The 15378-nt window shown below is 48.2% G+C and overlaps 2 protein-coding genes across 3 annotated transcripts in view; both read right to left on the bottom strand.

Moving 5' to 3' along the window:
* Nucleotides 1-6797, bottom strand: part of CRY2 (cryptochrome circadian clock 2) — a 29773-nt gene extending 22976 nt beyond the window's left edge. For both annotated transcript variants that reach the window (XR_002104019.1, XM_019551835.1), the window contains exons 1-2: nt 6563-6797; nt 1478-1586 (exon numbers count right to left, since the gene is read on the bottom strand). Coding sequence is in view for 1 of the 2 variants with exons in the window: in XM_019551835.1 (XP_019407380.1) it covers nt 1478-1586; nt 6563-6765 (312 nt within the window). In the remaining variant the exon portion in view is untranslated. The remainder of the gene's footprint in view (nt 1-1477; nt 1587-6562) is intronic.
* Nucleotides 6798-8757: 1960 nt separating this feature from the next.
* SLC35C1 (solute carrier family 35 member C1) lies at nt 8758-14095 on the bottom strand. The gene is made up of 2 exons (XM_019552256.1): nt 13509-14095; nt 8758-11022 (listed from the first exon to the last, which is right to left on the bottom strand). Exons 1-2 carry the CDS (start codon nt 14056-14058, stop codon nt 10463-10465), a joined length of 1110 nt encoding a protein of 369 aa, XP_019407801.1. The 5' UTR covers nt 14059-14095; the 3' UTR covers nt 8758-10462.
* Between the last annotated feature and the right edge of the window lie 1283 nt (nt 14096-15378).

The following is a 15378-nucleotide window of genomic DNA, read 5'->3' as shown; positions in this document are numbered from 1 at the left end:
GGCTAAAAGCAGCACACAGGCTATTTGTGTCATGGCTAAATGTGACCACCACAGTGGTAAGTCCTTATACTGGAGAATGACAGTGCCACAGCAGGGGACGGTCGAGTCAAGTGAAGTGTGCAGATGATTGTGTAGGAGTACCCAAGATAAACACTTTTTGTCACAAAATTCAAAGCATCACTCAACTTGCAAGCCACATTACTGATACTGGCATCCTTCACTTTGTACACACATCCTGCTCAAGGACATACCACTTAAGGTTTATACTTTCCTTCCACTTTATTGCTGCTTAGAGCTCAAGCGTTATCCAGAACACACTCGATCAAGTGTACTTTTAGGACGTCCTTAAAGTACTTTCTTAGGCAAGTTTGCTTCTTTGTCCCATGCTCTATTTTTTCATATAGGAGCTGCCTGGGCATCATCCATGCAAAAACAGCAGTGTCTGACCCAGGCAAGAAGCTTTCCCTCATCTCTTTTGCTTAAAAGAAACTGCAAATCGTAACTACTCACTGAGACCTCTCATAGTATTCAGACTCATCTGTATCCCTATGCTTCCTACTGAAAAATGGCTTCTACAGCAGGCTTTCAGGATGGAGTGTAATTAATTTGCTATTACTGCCATCAGTATCATACATCCAAGTCAAGAAGCTATGACATTCTCCTCCTCTAGGCAGATGCACTCTTGGGATTAAGTTCAATAAAGGGACAGCTGGCTTTTCAGAACAGCTCCAAAGAACAGAATCTTAAAATGGTACAAGTCCTCCTGATTTACCAAATTTTCACTGTCCTGGACATCCTACTATTCAAGTACATGCCCATCTACTATAGTACAAATCACTTCTTTAGAACCTCATCCTACTAATCGGACAGCAAGTGTGGAAAGTAATGTACATTTCATATCCCTGGATAATACTTCAGCCCGACACCTCTCCCAAGGATATGCAACCATTAGCCAGTGGTCTATGGGAAAGTATCCAGTCTTTGTCTCAAAGCAAAAAGTGGTAATCTGCTCATACAGAATATGCTAGACATGTACATTAGGTTTAGACAAGTCAAAACACAAACCTTATTTGTCCCTTGATATGTGGCTCAAAGACTATTTTCTGCTTGTCTGTAATGGGCATAGGCCTGGTAGCCCTCCTGCTTAGAAACGGCCGGTGAAAACACTTCAGTTTGGAGGAACTTCTCCTTACACAAGACAACAATTTGCAATGCCAGCTGACAGATCTTTATGTGTGGCAGCAACACAGAGGCACAGGCTGTCATCATGAAAGATAATTTTTCACCTCTCCCAAGCTACATTAGTTTTGACTGTAGAACTGGCTGACATTACTAAATCCTCACAAATGGTCATCCTGCCAGTTAGATCTCCTCCTGAACACAGACCTTCTAGATTTGACTGGACCATCAGGGACTAGAAAAAGTGAAATACAATAGGACTTACTAACCAAGGTATAGATGGCATATTTAGACTTACTTTAAAGAGTCTTGGAAAGACATCTGTTGGTTGACCCCGTACCACAAACAAGCGAGAATTGAGTTTTCTTAAACTGTTATCCAAGTCTTCCAGGGACTGGAGTAGAAACCTGTGGAGGAGAAACAAGACAGACCGATAACAGTTCATAAGAGTATAGATATGCATGGCAGGTTCTCCCACAACTCCAGCAACATTATAAATCACTAACTCCTTCCAGGCTAAAGGTTAAGCCAGGAAGTATGACTACTCAGAGTTTAACTCATCCCAACATCAAACAGACAGAACAAGGACACCAGAATGCCAGTCAATTCCCTACCACTGCATAGACAAATAGACTTTTTCAGCACCTTCACACTCTTGCAATCCCTTCAATTTCAAAATGACTACTGACAATGCGAGAGCAACCATCTGGCAATTACTGCCTCCTTCAAGCTGGAGTTCCATAGATGTGGCAGTGTCTATGTGAAAGAGTTTACAGAGCAGACCAGCTGGTGGAATTTACCACAGATGATAATCCTGGAACAATGAGAGATTTTAAATATGAAATGGATAAATTCTCACTCCCCCATCTCTAGTTTTAAGGGAATGTTTCTGGAAAGTCATGAATTTCTCCCTGAATGGCCTGCAGAAGGGCAATGTGATACCCGAAAGCTTGCCTATGTCTATCCCAACATGCAGTTGGTCCAATAAAAGATATCACTCATAAATAAGAATTCTTGCCTCCAAGAGTGCTCATTTTTATGGTTCTGGATAGGTACATGCTATATTATAGTGGAAAAGTACACAGAAATATTCCTCTCTGTCAGTACGAGGCCAAAGGTCTCCAAATTCTGCAAACTTTCCAAGGGAAACACTATCAGTACACTGCATGTTTGCAAAAATGACATGATTTGTATTCCACTGTGATGCTGACAACCAAATTCTTTATCTACACAGTCTCTCATTTCATGTGATAGTAATTTGGCTTTCTCTCCCACTAGAGAACTGGCCTTCCCCCTTCAAAAAAGACTGGTGTCAAAGTCCTCTCTCATTAAGCAACGAGACATTGGTCTGCTTTGCATACTTCTCTGCTTCTCATTGTGCTTTGTATCAAGTTCAAGCTGCTTCTGCTTCCTTTCAAGGCCTTACAAACCAAACTCCAGTCTACATTAAATGACCTGGCTTATTTTTGCTTTGTCTAATGCTGCCAATGATTCCAGCTTTAACAAAACTTTCACCTCTATAAGGGGACTGTGGAGCCTCCTGTCAACTTGGAACCCCTTCCTTAAGCTAAACCTCTCCTCACTTTCAGTCAAATTATACCTGAAAGCCTACTTCTGCAGCCTTATCCACAAAACATGAGTCTGCATTTTAAGAAATCTCAATTCATTTAGGTTGGGGCTAGTTACAACAAGCAGCAATGCTAACCCACAATAAAGAGCTTCCTTATCCCTCCCCTTTTCCACTTAGTGTCAGTGAAAGCCTTGTTTGTCCATTAAGCCCATAATTTAAATTGGGCAGGGAACCTGTCTATGCATTTCTTGTGAGGAAAGAAGTGGCAGTGGCCTCAAAGATGGGAGGTCTTGGGGTCCACTACCAGTTCTGCTGTTTTCTTGCTGTGCTACTCTGAACAGCTTACTCCCCACTTCTATAAAATGGAAATACTGACTCCCTACCTCACCAGGACATTCTGATAATTAATACAAATACTACTACTGACTGCATAGCACACATGTTGGCAAAATAAATAGTTCCCAGTTTCAGGGAGAAAGGTAAAACATGGATTAATACATTTGCCTTTGGAACCCAGGTCGCTATATCCAAGTCATAATACAAAGAGTCAGTAAAAGCAAGTAGCAGAAAACTGAACAAAATACAAGCCAGCATTCCTATACAGAAAAAAAACTGAGCTCTGATTAATAGGCATGTATTTACATAGCACCTTTCTACTGAACAGTCTAGTGCATTTATCTCAGATACTAACCGTGGAGCTGTAACTGTAGGGAGAACTGTGGACTCCTAAAAATTCCTATCTAGCTCAAAGTGTTTTCTCATAACTAGTTAAAGGAGACTGGCTGGCAAACTGTCTCAAATGGAAACTATAATCATATTGAGACTGCTCATTGGCCCATGTGAAATGGGTCACAGCAGTTTGTTCAACTCCTAACAAATAACTATCACTTAGGCACCTAACTTCTATTGATTTCAATGAGTCAGTGTGCATATATCCTCATTATCTCTACAGGAACCTGAGGAGTTCTTCTTGGCACAACTGCAATGCAGACAATAAAACTAACACAGTTGCTCCCTCTTGTGTCAATGGGAAAACCAATGAATGACTGGGTCAGAGATTAACCAGTGAAGTTGTGGTCCTTCTGTCCCAGAAGTGAGTTCCTAGTACAGTAGCATGTGTAAAAGAGTAAGATTGCCCTTCTGCTATTAATACTGCACTCACTTTTTAATACATAACTTCAATCTCCAGGGCTGTTAAAAAATAGGTTCTACACAAAACTGTGAGCAGCTGGATTTCTGCATGTCTTGTGATTCTAGCACATGTGTAAACTTAGAGTTGTGATATTTTTAAAATTAATTTTCAGAAGTCAGTACTTAGTGGTAGTTGTCTCCCTTAAAAGACTAAGTGATGATAGGTAACTGATGGCAATTCCCATAAACCCATTCAGCAATCTCCTGCACACCGTCATATACATGATTTTTTATGTACCTGAAGGTGTTACTGAAACCTGCAACTGATCCATGAGCAGGGTGGAAAAACAGAAATCAGGTTATGCCTGCCCTTGCCTTGGAGGGGAAGCCCTGCCTTCGGATACAGCAGTCTTGTTAAGGAGAATCCCCACCTGCACTGGCCGTCCAACTCTGCTAGCAGCCATGACTGTGATGCATCAGTATCACGTAATGCTCAGATAATACAACCAGAGGTGCCCACTGGGATGCAGATTCCTGCTCTCAGCAAGGCTTTACAGATCCATTACATTCCATCACTGCTGCAGTTGGAGGTGGAAAGAGCTATGTTTGCTTTCGTTCCCCATCCCTATCCTCCCAGAAGCAGTCAAAATATATTTCCATAAGAATCTTGGGGGCGGGAAGAAGTAAGACTGCGTACATGTATACGCACACACAATGGCCCTAGGGCAAAGGCAGGGTGTTGTTCAGTGCTGTCATGCCACTCTTGAGGCTGCAGAAACTTATGCAAAGCACCTGGAAAAGAAATGTTTCCCAAAGTAACCATATACTAGCTACATCTATCCCATGCTCTACCAGATTAGGAAAATCTGATAACATTACCTAGAGTCTAAGGTAGCTTCCCACATGTCAGAAATGAGATGTGAAAGGCTACACTTGAGGTTGGGGTGCAGAATGGGATTAATTTTGAATGGATCCAAGTAAAAGTCCAAGGACTGAGGATCCAGGGAGCTCAGAGGTCGAATGCAAGGTTCTTACTGAACAGACAGTTTTGGAGCAGCTGGGAAGCCAATCCTATACAAACAAATCAAGACACCTCAGAAGTTCCAGCATTCAGGGAGATGCAGGCAATTTCTTTTCCTTCCCCAAAGCAACATATCCTTAAACCATATGTGAAAAAGTATCACTCCCAATAGAAATACAAACTAGCTCAGGAAGCATATATTTACACCACACCCTGAGTTGGGCAATACTCTAGGACTTTGCTTATTCGGGCCAAGGTTGTCTTATTCCTGCTGCCTTTTAACGTAGCTGAATGATGTCCTGGCTGCCCTCAGACATCTCTCAGATTAGGTTTTAGAACATCCTGTACTGGCCCTTCATGATTAAGTAGATGTGATTTAACAGGGCTTTCCCCACCGCAAATGTCTGATCCCATATGCTGGGTCAAAGCCAGCTCTGAACTGCAGGGCTTTTAGCCCAATGGAACAAGGAGCTACTAATTAAAAGAGGTGCAGTGCTGGCATTACATAGCAATGCCTTCCAAAAGCTATGATAAATGTTTACTCCCTCTGTCAAGCTTTCCAGCCCATCCCACTTTGTTCAAGCCTTTCACACCACAACCCTTTTTAGGAGATGGCTGGTTTCCAGTTTATGTTGTTCAGTAATGAGCACAATATCAACACTTCATTTCAGTGAAATAAGAGACAGACAACTTACCCGGTTCTATTCCTAAAGGCAACCTCCTAACTAATTAAAAGACAGCAAGTGGCTGACCGCTTAGTTTCCTTTAAGGTCACAAAAAGATCAAAAGTCTGTCAGAGACCGCTGCAGTAGTGATGTGTGGTTAAGGCAAGCCAGCTGCTGTCACTGATTACACACAAGGCCCTTCCCTGCTCAAATGACTGAGCTAGAGATGAGTACAGGATCAACTGGGGGCAGCATTTGTTATGAATCCAGCAGGGGTGGAAACTCCTGCTCTGGAGAGCCCTCACCTCACCAAACCTCCAATTCACACATCACACAGACAAGGAAGACAGGAAGGGACTTCAGGAAGTTATCTGGCCCAGCTCCCTACTCAAAGCAGGACCACCTCCAATTAGATCATCCATCCCAAGGTGTTGTCTAACCAGATCTTAAAAGACCCCAAGGACAAAGATCCCGCCACCTCTCCGGGTAACCTCTCCCAGTGCTTCACCACCCTCCTCATGAGAAAGCAGTTCCTAATATCCAACCAAAACCTCCCTCGCTGCAACTTGAGCCCACACACTGCAAAGGGCCTGTGGCGCAGCGCGCAGAACAGAGTGGGCGAAGCACTGGCCTGCAAGAAGGGATCTGTGCCCCACGCGACAAGCTCGGCACCTGCTGGCCAGAGGGGGGGCTCTCCCCTCTCACTTCCCTGGGGGGGCAACCCCACCCCCAATAATCAGGCTGTAATGAAAGGCACGCGCACGACCTGCGCACAGGGGTCCCGCTGCTAAGCCCGGTCTCAGCTGGGGACAGCGTGCGCCCCGCTTCCGTCAGGCCACGACCTGTCAGGACAGCGTGCGCCCCCGCCCCGGAGCGGCGGCGTGGGCGGGGGGTGCGCGCATGCGCGGCTGGCGCCGGTAGCCCCGCGCCACTGCCGGCCCCTCCCCGCCCGCATACAGGCTGCCGCGAGACACCCCCCGGCCAACAGCTGCTCACCGCCAGCGGTTGATGCCCACGGCAGAGGAGGCAGCGAACCAGGGGTCCAGGATGTAGATACAGCGCACGGAGGCGGCATCCCGCAGTGCCGCCTGCAGCGCGGGGTTGTCGTGCAGCCGCAGCCCACGGCGGAACCAGTGCACCGCGCGGCACGGTCCGGCCAGGGCCGGGACAGAGGACGCAAACGAGCGCGACGCAGCCATAACTACAGCCCGTCGCCGTCTGCCCAGCCCGCCAGGTCACAGCGCCAGCACCAGGCCCCACCCCGCCCGCTGATTGGCTGTCGAGCGCGGGGTGGGGCGGAGCCAACGTGGCACATTCCTGCCGCGTGCGTGAGGCAGGGCTGGTGAGCAAGCTGACGGAACTGTACAGGGGGAGGGGCGGAGCTAGCGGAGGGAAACAGGCTTCCTGGGCCTCACCGGGTGGCGCTGCTGCCAATCAGCAGCCGCCCCGCCCTCCCAGCTCCTTAAAGCGGCTGTGCTTCTGAAAGGTGGTCCCGATCAGTAGCGGCGTCTGTGGGTCTTGAAGAAAAAATAGAGGGCGTAAAGGCACTGGTTTCGTATCAATAGAGGACAGAGTAGCAGAAAACCGGAATGGGCGCTATGGTCCCTAGGTCTATAACAACAATAATAATGAATAACATGTAATAATAAATACTTAACAGCATTAATAATATCAAGAATGCTAATAACATACACTGGGTCCAAGATCTCCCCCCACAGACTTTCTTGCCTCCCCCTCATAATAAATACGTGTCTAGTTTTCCCTCCATTCCCTGCCTCCTTTATTAGCAAAGGCTGGTGTGAGCCCCGAGAGACCACTGCCGCTGAAGCCAGAGGGGCAGACCCAACTGAGACATCTTGTCCTCAGCTCACCACCCTATTCCCAGGGGAACTCGTGTAGTCAGAGCTGGATCTCCTCCAGCAAGAAGCAGCCAGCCCCTGCCCTTGCAGGTGGGAGGCATTCAGCAGGGTGGCACGAAGGGCACAAAGGGGAAGAAATTGGCTGTGGAGATTCTCAGCCCTGTGCACCTAAAGGGGACAGGGTATTTCTCCGCAACAGCCCCTCTGCTGGGGCAGCCTGAAACTGTAAGCCATTAGCATGTTTCTCTCCATCTAGTTGGTTCCACAGGACACTGCAGCAGCCTTACCGTGCATACACGTGGGAGTGATGGGAAGGGGTGATGTCCCCCATGGACCACACCTAGACTTCCAGCTTCTATTGGTGTAGGACAGTGGTGCTCAACCTCAGGCCCACAGGCCAGATCCAGACCCCCAGGTCATGTCATCTGTCCTGCAGGGCTCGCCACAATTCTGAAAATTTGGCATCAGAAAATGGTGGCACTGCTCCTTACTGCCAATTTCTGGATCCATTAGGAGCCCTGTGGGCTGGATAGCATGGCCCTGTGTGCTGTATCAGGGGAGCAGGGGACCTGATCCCACTGTGTGGGATGGGGTGGGGTGGGGACTCCAGGGCCCAATCCCAGCTAATTAGGGCAGTACAGAGCCCAATCCTGGCACATGGGGCCAAGCAGGGGTGGCAATAGGCCCGATTCTGCTAGGTGGGGGTGATGCAGCGCCCCAGAGCCTTGTCCTAGTTGCAGGGGCAGCATGGTGCCCCAGGGCTCAATCCTGGCATACAGAGGCTGGCTCAGGCTGCATGAGGCCTGATCTGGTTATGGACCAGTTCCACACTGCTCATCTGGCCTGCTGGGCCAAAAGTTTGTGCACCACTGATGTAGGACTGTATCACCTACTAACAGATGAAGCCCTTAGCAAAGTGGCTGCCTGTCAACAAAGTGGGAAAGGGGGGGACCCACAGCTAGACCCTCAAGCAGCACCAGAAGGGGTGAACAAGAGCAGGTTTTTTGGGGATTTTTTTTTTTTTTTTTTTACAGGACACAGGCTACAATCACACTTTCCTTCTTGGAAAATTAAACTCACTAGAACCTGTTCTTCATATCCCTCCCCCATTTATCCTACTGGAGAATATGTTGGCTGAAATCCAGGCAGAATCAGCATTTATCCATTATGTAATACAGGACTAACAGCTCCTTCACTTCTTAGCCAGACCCTGTGAAAACCCACAAATGGTACCATTAACTGAAACATTTTAGAAATGGGCTTGGAAAGTCAATCTTCTCCCCGCCCACTGTTCCCCTGAACCTTTGACAACATTGTAGAAGAAACCACCCCCAAGATACCAATTCATAATTTTATTTATATGTTTTACAATCACAGGTCAATGTTTGCAACTCTAAAATCTATCCCAGTAAAAAACTCAAACTATGGGAAAAATTCCACCCTTTACCAAAGGAAATAAAAATGGGGAGGGAGGCTATCATTAACAAAGCAAATTGAATTTAGAATTCCAGTGACCTTGGTTTCCTGAAATTTAGGAAAAACTGAGCTAGCAAGGACAGAGTAGGAAAAAAAGAAAAGATTAAAAAAAAAAAGTCAGATTGCTTTCATAGCAGCAATCTGGTGCTATTTAAGATCGCTCAGCGGATACTGAGAATAGGTTATACCAGCACACCATACTTAAAATAATCTTTGGATGTGAGAGGACTCAGGGTGTAAATAAAGCTAGGACAGTAATTACTAGGGAATGAAGGTCAACACCTGTAGGAATGAGGAGGAGAGAAAAGTGACTGTATAATGCAGCCTCAGATGGCACTTGATGGGACAGGAGAGGGAAAGGTTCCTGCACAAGTTTGACCCTGCAGAGAGTGCCAGAGTACAAAGTTCTGCACCAGCTCCATTCACCCTTCTGATAGGGCCTGGGATTTCTTGGTAAAAGATTTACCTTTTATCCCCACGTGCTGCTACTGAAGTGGAATAATGGCGTTTTCCATGCCTAAGCATCAGTTCTGTAGTGAATCTTCTAGAAAAGGTCCCCAGGAAGGCAGGCATAGTAGGCAAGTAATAACCCAGCCTGAAACTGGCCTAACTTATGAGAGCATTATTTGTTTCCTGTATTTGAAGAGAAAATGATAAAAGGCTGATTTTCTTCAACTGGCTATTTTTGGATCCTCACCATGGAGAGGAAAATACTTCAGAAACCCACAAGGAAAAAAGACCTAGTTACTCCACAACACAGAGTCCAGAGTATCCAGTAACTTTATGTGAAAAAAGCCAGTATCCTTCCCACCTACACAAGGAAAGCTGCCAGTCTCAAGAAAGGAGACTAAGATTTGGTCCCTCCTTTGTAATGATTTCTTGGAACACACATATCCTGTGGATGCAGAAAAGAGGTAGCAAACTATCTTGAGGAATCTCAACCAGAAGAGTTACTGGCTGTTTAGACACGAAATTCAGAGGCATGTCCTTCTGCTAGATGCACTCAGAACTTGTAGTGAAGGGATTTTCCACCTGTGACTTGTAAAAGGACAGGAATGGGAAGAACAGCTATTTCCATTTATAATAGGAGGGGAACATTCGTGTAGAAGCCAGGCTGCCCATTCTGCTATCTTTCCCTCCCTTATTTTTAGGTACGGGATCTCATTGTATTCAAGACCATGTAGTTGGCTGCCAATATGTATCCCCAGCTACACAGCAAAAATGCTGTTCCCCCCTCCCTCACAGTAAGGGTTTCCATATGGTGCATAATTGGTAAGTTACCAATGGTAACAGTTGTTTAAAAAAGGCATCAACACAGAAAAGCCCTTTGTCTCCTACATCCCCCTTTCCAGTTCAAGAAACAGGATGAACTCCACTGGAAATAGCATCCTTCCATCCCTCATTACCATTGCAGAAACTGTTGTATATGGTAGGCCTTTGGCTTCAACTCTTGAGACAAATGCCCCATGAATTTTATAAGTTTGTGATTTTTCTGCCCTGAAAGTTTCTGCTCTTGGCTCATTTTCCAAAGCTCCATTCTACAGACACAGCAGCAGAGGTACTAGACACCAGTCTCACTTTTCTCACCTGGTTTTGGAGACGATTCTTCCTGTACCTTCCTCATCTCCAGCCCTTTTACCCATGTATATGCAAAGGATCCCCCCAGAACCATCATGTTGCTCGTCCACCACAGGAAACTTTTTGTCTCCTCATAGTAGGCAACAGCCAAAACTGTCTGGGCACAGGCTTTAGCTGTTCCAGAGACATTATGGGTGAGTGGGCTTGTGAACTTTATCTGGAGTCCCGTCACATACCCGATGGCAAAACCAAACACTCCACCGAGGGTCATCATACCCCAGAAGCTGGGGTCTCCCAGCTTATCAAAGTGGTAGAGGGTGTGAAACTCACCAAACAATAACATAAGGGGCAAGAATAGGACACACGCATTCACATTGTTGTAGAAGGTCAGACGCCAGATGCTGCTATCCACAGCAGGCAGAACTTTCTTGGTATAGATGGCATTGAGGGAGACACAAAGACTTGCCAGGATCCCAAAGGCTATGCCAATCCATGACAAGGTACCTTCTGCTCCTTCCTGGTCTATACCCAGCCAGAAGCCACCTGCAAAGCAGACAAAAATTGGTGACATATTGACAGGGGGACCAGAAAGTGACAAAAAACCAAGATGCTACATACAAAAATTGCATTTATAAAAACCAACAGGCAAAGGATTATATAAAAAAAATGAAAATAAACAAACAATGTTTGTGAATTGCCCTTCCATCTTATGAAGACAAAAAGCAACCCAGAGCACAAAGGCAGTGTCAGAGTGGTACCCCTCATCCTGTTTGAACCCTAAGAAGAGGAGTCAGAAGCATCCTGTCTGATTTTGTTTGAGATGTAGAGTTTTCCAAGTGTTTAGTTCATCACTGTAGTAAGAAAGGTATTACCCAAAATTACAGTTTGGCTTGAAAAGAAATAGAAGAGAAACCAGCTCAGCTGCTCAACTTTCACTATCTTTGTTCTATGGATATTGAGATCTCACCATTCTCCAGGTTCAGGCTAGAAAGGGACAAAGTTTCTCAGGCTGCCAAAACTGACACAAAAACCTGCAACCAAGAAGCCCACAAAACTAAAGAAGACATGCACTCCAAGGAGCTTGCTAGGCTTCCTTTCTCCAGCATAAATACAAGGAGGAAAAGAGATAAGTACCTTAGTTTGTCCTTTTAAGGCATCTTTGAAAAAAAGTATAGTTAAGACATAACATTAGATTCAGTGGTGCAGTAAACCTCACTAGTACCTGCCTTGGAGAGAAATTCAAGACTCCATGACCCATATAGCCTCTGCTGCATTTTTTAAACAGGGAGAAAGTGGCCGGGGCAGAGTGCATGCATGTCACAAAACCCAAGACCTCTGAGCAAAAGTCCACAGATTCTAAAGCAGCAACTGAATGTGAAGCCTTCTTTGCATCCAGTTACCTGGAAAGTAACTATGTCCTTTGTCTTTCTCCCGGGACCTGAGCTATGGCCTTCATTTTACCTTTAAGAGAATAGTCCAAAGCACACGTGCTTTAATCACACACCACCAACTAAACATACAACTTTGGTTCAACGTAGGTAAACATTTTGCACAAGGATGGCAGAAGGACCGGGAAGCAACCTGTCTTGCTGTGTGCTAGGTCAGGAACCATGTGGCAGAAGTAAAACCCAAGGGAAAAAGACTTAGAGTAATCCATCAAGTAACCTATAGTTGGCAAAAGGTACATCCTTCAGCAGTGCCTGCCACCCAAATCTGGAATCACCTGGAGCTGGTTGTTTGCATTATTCAAACGTCAAAATGGCTAAACATCTTTCTGAGCCAGACAGGTCTGCTTCATCATCTCAACCACCAGGGATAGAAGTCTTGCACAACACTTGGCCTGCCTCTGTAGAGATTAAGTGAATACCAGAGACCAACTAATTTACCTCAGGCCTCCAATTTGTCCTGTCCTCAAATGGCAATGACCTTCTTATCTGTGCTTAGGGCCTAGAGGTGAAAGGTCTGCACTCGGCTTCCCAGTACGTCCCAGGCAGCCAGTTCCACAACCCTCCTTTAAATTCCTTACATCACTACGATCATTTGACATCCATCCCTACTCTATTTATCTTATACTTGCTCCTATACAGGAAACTCATATGGACTGGCTCCTGGCTCCTTACTCCATATGGTACTAGCTGAAGTTTTTTTTAGTGCTGCCCAAGTTGGTTACAGAACAGGAGTGGAAAAAAGTGCTCCTATAGTAATTTAAATAGGATGAGGAACTGCGTGTAAAAATATTAACAGATTCATCTTCAGAGTCACAAGAGTAGGTTGGAATTACTTAGTGCTTAAATTCTGTGAAGACTAGTTGGGTGAGGCACCGAGTACAGTTCTACAGTTTATGAAAGAGGAGTTTTATTCACACGTGGCAGAGGCGTACAGCAACTTGCCCAAAGTTAGGCTGTGTGTCTGTGACAGAGCAAGGAAGAAAGGCCAGAAGTTACAGTAACATAAGAGTTTTTATACACATGGGAAGAACAAAAAAAGGAAAAATAGTCCTGCGATTAAGCCAGTGGATCTGGATTCAATTTCCTGCTCCATCACCAATCTTCATGCCTTAGTTTCCCCATCTATAAAGTGGAGATGTAGTATTTTCCTGTCCAATGGGGAATACATTTATTAATGAATGAGGCACTTGGATAACGCGGCGGCAAGGGCCAGGGTACTTTGGCAGCAAGAACGACAATCCGCTTCATCCCCCCGTGCTAGGCAAGACAACCGAGTTGCAGGCTGCGAGCACGTGGCACTAGACGTCAGGCACTTGAGGCTCTGTGTCCTGACATCAGCTCTGTCACCAATGAACTGTCCGACTTTGGACAAATCTGGGTCACCGACACCTCCCTCTACAAAAACATGAAAAGGATCATCCCATCTCACAGGGGCAGGCAGAGCTCTATAAAGTGATGCAGCTTTACAGAGCTCTACATAACGTGCACCAGGTATTGCTCTGCAGCACGGAAACAGAGGGAGGCTCGCTCGACCCCTCGACCACAGACTTCCCTCCCCCGCCACTGCCTGGCTCTACTCACCTATGATGACCCCGCAAGTCAGCAGGGCGTAGAAGGAGGTGGTTTGCTTGAGAAGCAGGTAGGAGAGCAGGACGTTGAAGACAGTGGTGAGCGAGCGGCCCACGTTGTAGAAGGCCACGCCGACGTGCTTGAGGCACAGGTTGTTGAAGGTGATCATGCCGATGAAGACAAGGGACAGGGGCAGCACGCTGCGCGACACCTTGAGGTCCAGGCGCAGCGAGGGGAAGTCCAGTGCGCCCGGCGGGCTGCAGGCAGCCAGCAGGCTGAACCCCTTGCACAGCAGGGTGGTGACAGCGCACTGGGAGAAGGTGACAAAGAGCGGCGCGTCCAGGCCCAGCGTGGGGCTGTCCAGCAGGTACTTGTTGAGGAACACCATGGTGATGGAGATGGCCCAGTAGACGCAGACCACCAGCGCGATGCGCGCGGCGCGGAGCGCGAAGGGCGGCTCCCGGCGGCCGCTGCCATCCCCCTCGGCCGGCAGCAGCGGGTCGGCGGCACCGCTCAGCGCCATGCGCAGGATGCCCGCTCGCTTCAGCTGTGCCCTGTTCATGGTGCAGCTATCAGCCCGCGGCCCGACCCCGCCAGCCCCTCCTCCCCCGCCCACGGCCCCGCAGCCTGCTGGGGCATGGCTTAAAAGGGCCGCGGCCTGGTGCCCCTCTCCCGCAGCCCCGCTCACCTGACCCCGGGGCTGCTGCCTCCCGGAACAGCGCGCCTTCCTCCTGCGGCCCCGCCCGCCGCCGGCCCATTTATACTTGGGGCCCGCCGCGCCCGGCCTGCTGGGCGGCGGAGCCCTCGGGCCTGCTCTCGTTGCACCAGCCCCGAGGGCTCCTCGGGACACAGAGCCCGTGTGTGTGGGGCGCCCCTCCCCTCCTCCAGCCTGCCCCTTGGGTGAGCTTTGTGTGGGCACCCTGCGGTCAGCAGTGCCCCCGGCCCACCTCCTCCCGACCCTCGCCCAGCCAAGGGGAGGCTGGCCTGGCTTGGACCCTGGAGGAGGTCGATGCATCTTGCTAACACCTGGACGCTGGGGGGACTTTCTGCCCCGAGTCCCTGTAGGCAGCGCCCGCTGGCTCCGTGGTGTTGATTGAGGGCCGGGCGCGCCGCTGGCCCATGTGCTCTGCTTGGTGTCACGTGCCTTGAAGCGCTTGTTACTAGCTTCTGCCCTTGCTCTTCTCTGTTATGGCTCTCGTTGTCCTGAGGAATCGGTTGCAAGGTTTCCCAGGGGCCTCCCTTTTCAGGAGAGACATGGTTGTGCTTGGTGGCCTAAGCCCCGGATCCCCAGATTGTAACAAATAGGCCTGTCCCAAATCTGGTCACACCTCTGCACTGGTGACTGGTGCCTCCCGGGTCTGGGGGGCACCTGCAGGCACCACCAGCAGCATCGGTGGTGAGGTTGGAGCTGGTGAACTCCTGCAGGTGCCACTGCCGGTGGTGGCAGCAGCCCTGTCAGGGGGGCATGTGCCCCCCTCCCCCCGCCATGTGTTGTCTATGCCAGGCAGTGTCCACTGGCTCCCTGGATTCATTTGCGGGCCAGTGGGTGCTCGCCAGTGTGCTCTGCTTGGTGTCTTCCTCTGGGCACTTATTAACCTCCAACTCTAGCTCCTCTTCCGGATATTGTTGTCCTCAGCACATAAATCCTGGTATCCCCATTTCAGTGCCCACTGGGCACTGCATGTGCTAACCTCTGAGAGCTCCTACATGATTATAGAGTCTGCAGACGGCCAAAGTTTTATGAAGAACAGTGATTGTCAGCCAGGTCAGCCATGGCACTCTGGGGTGCAGGGAGATCCTTTGAAGGGTGCTGTGCAGAGGCCTAATAAGGAGGGTTGCAGCCCTAGGCAAACTGTGGGAGAGTTGGAGGGGGGACATGTGG

This window comes from Crocodylus porosus, unplaced genomic scaffold (assembly GCF_001723895.1).
Source record: "Crocodylus porosus isolate Cpor-Errol unplaced genomic scaffold, CroPor_comp1, whole genome shotgun sequence".
Lineage (NCBI taxonomy): Eukaryota > Metazoa > Chordata > Crocodylia > Crocodylidae > Crocodylus > Crocodylus porosus.
This window is presented reverse-complemented; position numbering and strand designations above follow the sequence as displayed.